General features: G+C 26.8%; 1 protein-coding gene across 1 annotated transcript in view; it reads right to left on the reverse strand.

Annotated features, from left to right (window-relative positions):
• LOC107626796 (cysteine-rich receptor-like protein kinase 25) overlaps positions 1,373–3,019 on the reverse strand; it is a 3,315-nt gene continuing 1,668 nt past the window's right edge. Inside the window, exons 2-4 of the mRNA XM_021115393.1 lie at positions 2,002–2,123; positions 1,696–1,906; positions 1,373–1,608 (exon numbers count right to left, since the gene is read on the reverse strand). Of these exons, the coding sequence (XP_020971052.1) occupies positions 1,373–1,608; positions 1,696–1,906; positions 2,002–2,123 (569 nt within the window). The remainder of the gene's footprint in view (positions 1,609–1,695; positions 1,907–2,001; positions 2,124–3,019) is intronic.

Below are 3,019 nucleotides of genomic sequence, written 5' to 3' on the forward strand. Positions count from 1 at the left end.
TCACTTTGAATGGGATTTGAACCAATAAGGAAAAAGGAAAATTTCCTTCAAATAACCAAAATTAAAACTAAATTATATCAAAATAAATTCAATTAGTTTTTTTCTGATTTATTTGAAGTACCAAGGAACCACACTGAATTATATTAATAACATATAAGATTGAATAATGCTACGTGTACACTAAAATCAGCTACCAAAGTCAGCCACCAGTATAAAATATATGTTGAAATACAAATACACATTGAAAATAAATTAGACCACACATGTATTTATACACAAATACATTGGTGGCCGATTTTAGTGGCTGATTTTGGTGTATAAATAGCATTTTTGTATAAGATTATATCATATTTTCATAGATAGTTGCATATATATGTACCCAAAAACTTGCATTAAAGTCAAAGTTCCTAGAAATTAAGCAAAATAAATATGTATTCAGACACTGAAAATACATTAATAAATAAATAATTACATAGAAGAGAAATTAGCTTACTAGCTACCGAGGATGAAATTTACTTATTGACATTTCATTCACTGAAAATAAACTCTTGGCAGATTGGCTAGAACTTGATTCATTTGTGATTTTAGGATCCATGAATCTACCAAGAGTGAAGAATGCTGGTTCATGTGGAGATGGTAATTCAAGTGAAAGATTATTAAGATATGAAACAACTGTCACCATTGAGGGTCTATCATTTATATTCTCTTGAACACATAATAAACCAATTTGAATGCATTTCATGACTTCCACCACATGATAACTTTCTTTCAGATTTGGATCCAATGTGTTGAAAGGTGTTCCATCTTGCCATTGTCTCCAAACCTATAGTTAAATACTCAAATAGTTACACATCTCTTATTTACTTAGATCTACTTCCACTTACCTCAATGTAATGAAATTTAGTAAAAATAATAATAATAAAAATGTTATGTGCACACACAAAATTAAATACCAAATCAATTATTATGTATTTGTGTATAAATATGTATATTGTTTAAATTATTTACAATATATTTTATAAAGGTGACTAATTTAGTAGTTAATTTTTTGTGCACATTTAGCATCGTTGAAGTTTAAATGCGGCAATCATCCAAAGAAAAAAGAGAATAATTTTTTTTTTTTTTACTTACATAACTTAAAAGGCTTTCTTCATGTGATTCATGAAAGCGTGCATTCTTTTCTCCGTAAATAAGTTCTAGAATTATGACTCTAAAACTAAAAATATCTGATTTTTCAGAAAATTGTCCAAACATTATATATTCGGGAGACATATACCCGCTACAAAAAAAATTAATAATAAATTAGCTAAAACCATGTCATATATATATAAATAACAATAGTGAAAGAAAATAAACATAAACTCAAAACTTACTATGTACCAACAATCCTGTTCGTTTCTCCTTTTTCTTGATTTATATCAACTATTCGTGCCATACCAAAATCTGAAATTTTTGGATTCATATCTTCATCTAATAAAATGTTACTAGATTTTAGATCTCGATGAATAACTTTGAATCTAGAATATTCATGCAAATAAAGAAGTCCTGAAGCAGTCCCTTTAATAATTTTAAAACGTTCAACCCAACTTAATTTATGTTGTTGATCACCTACAAATTAAAAAGATGTGATAATAATTAGGAGAAGTATAATCACTTGAACTAAAGTTAAAAATTTAAGAGTCAAAAGAGCCAAACCAAATAAATGGTAGTCGAGACTTCTATTTGGCATATATTCGTAAATAAGAATTTTTTCTTGCTCATCGAGACAAAAGCCTATCAAAGTTACAAGATTTCTGTGTTGAAGTTTGGCTATCAATAAAATCTCGTTCTTGAATTCATCTGAACCTTGTCTAGAACTTGTATTCAGTCTTTTCACAGCTATAAATCGTCCATCAAGAAGAATGCCCTAATAACACATGTGCTATTATATTAATTAATATGATACATATATAATATGAATGTAAAAAAAGAAATAATATTTATCACATTTTTCGATCTTACCTTATAAACTTCTCCAAATCCTCCCTTGCCAATAAGGTTCTCAAGTGAAAAGTTGTTTGTAGCCACTTTAAGTACGTTCAAATCAAATTGCAATCCTTCTAAAGTGGTACTTTCATGACCAACTAGACCAATATGTTTAAATCATTTAAAAACAAAGAAAATTTCAAATTTATTGAACATTTACAGATCATTTTTTTCTTCTTTAATTTCAATTTTATAGATACTTACAATTTTCTCTGAGAATAGTTTTAAGGCTCTTTCTTGCTCTTCTTCTTAGCAAATAGCAAAAACAAGTGAAGAGTATCACCACAACAATAGGAACAACAATTAAGATAATTGTTCGTGATCGACTTCTCTTATCTTCTGCATAATTAAGGCAAACATGTGTTCAAGGCCAATATTTGATGAGAAATAATATTGAACGACTACTTTTTTTTAATACACTTTTTTTTTATGGCATAAAAGATAAAATTTGTATTTTTTGTCATTTTCTTTAATTACTTTTAAACTCAATTCAAAAAATGTATAATTATATTTTAATATATATTTTATACAAAAAATTTTTTTAGCGACTAATTTTTAGTATACTCTACCTAATATGATTAGATATAATTAAAAGTAATGATGTACTTCCATTATTTGAAACAATTACATGTAAACTATAAAGTAAAAACTATAATATATACGATATACAATTTATTTTGTTTTTTAGTTTTATGTCAAATCATGTATCTTACACACTAACAAGTGTTTAATACAACAGGTTAACTTAAATTAAAGTCTTTTAACACTAAGTCACTAACACTATGCATCAAAATCTAATCATCTTAATAAAATAAAATAAAACCTTCGAGTTTGTGAGATGAATTCCACACTAATACTCCGAATAAACAAAGTAAATCAATAATGAAGTTTCTAAAAACAAATCAAATTAATTAGCAAGGCCGGCAATCAAATCAAATTAAAGCACGTACATACTCTTACCATGACCAATTCAATAAAACAAATTTAGAGTAAA

Source organism: Arachis ipaensis, chromosome B02, assembly GCF_000816755.2.
Source record: "Arachis ipaensis cultivar K30076 chromosome B02, Araip1.1, whole genome shotgun sequence".
Classification (NCBI taxonomy): Eukaryota; Viridiplantae; Streptophyta; class Magnoliopsida; order Fabales; family Fabaceae; genus Arachis; species Arachis ipaensis.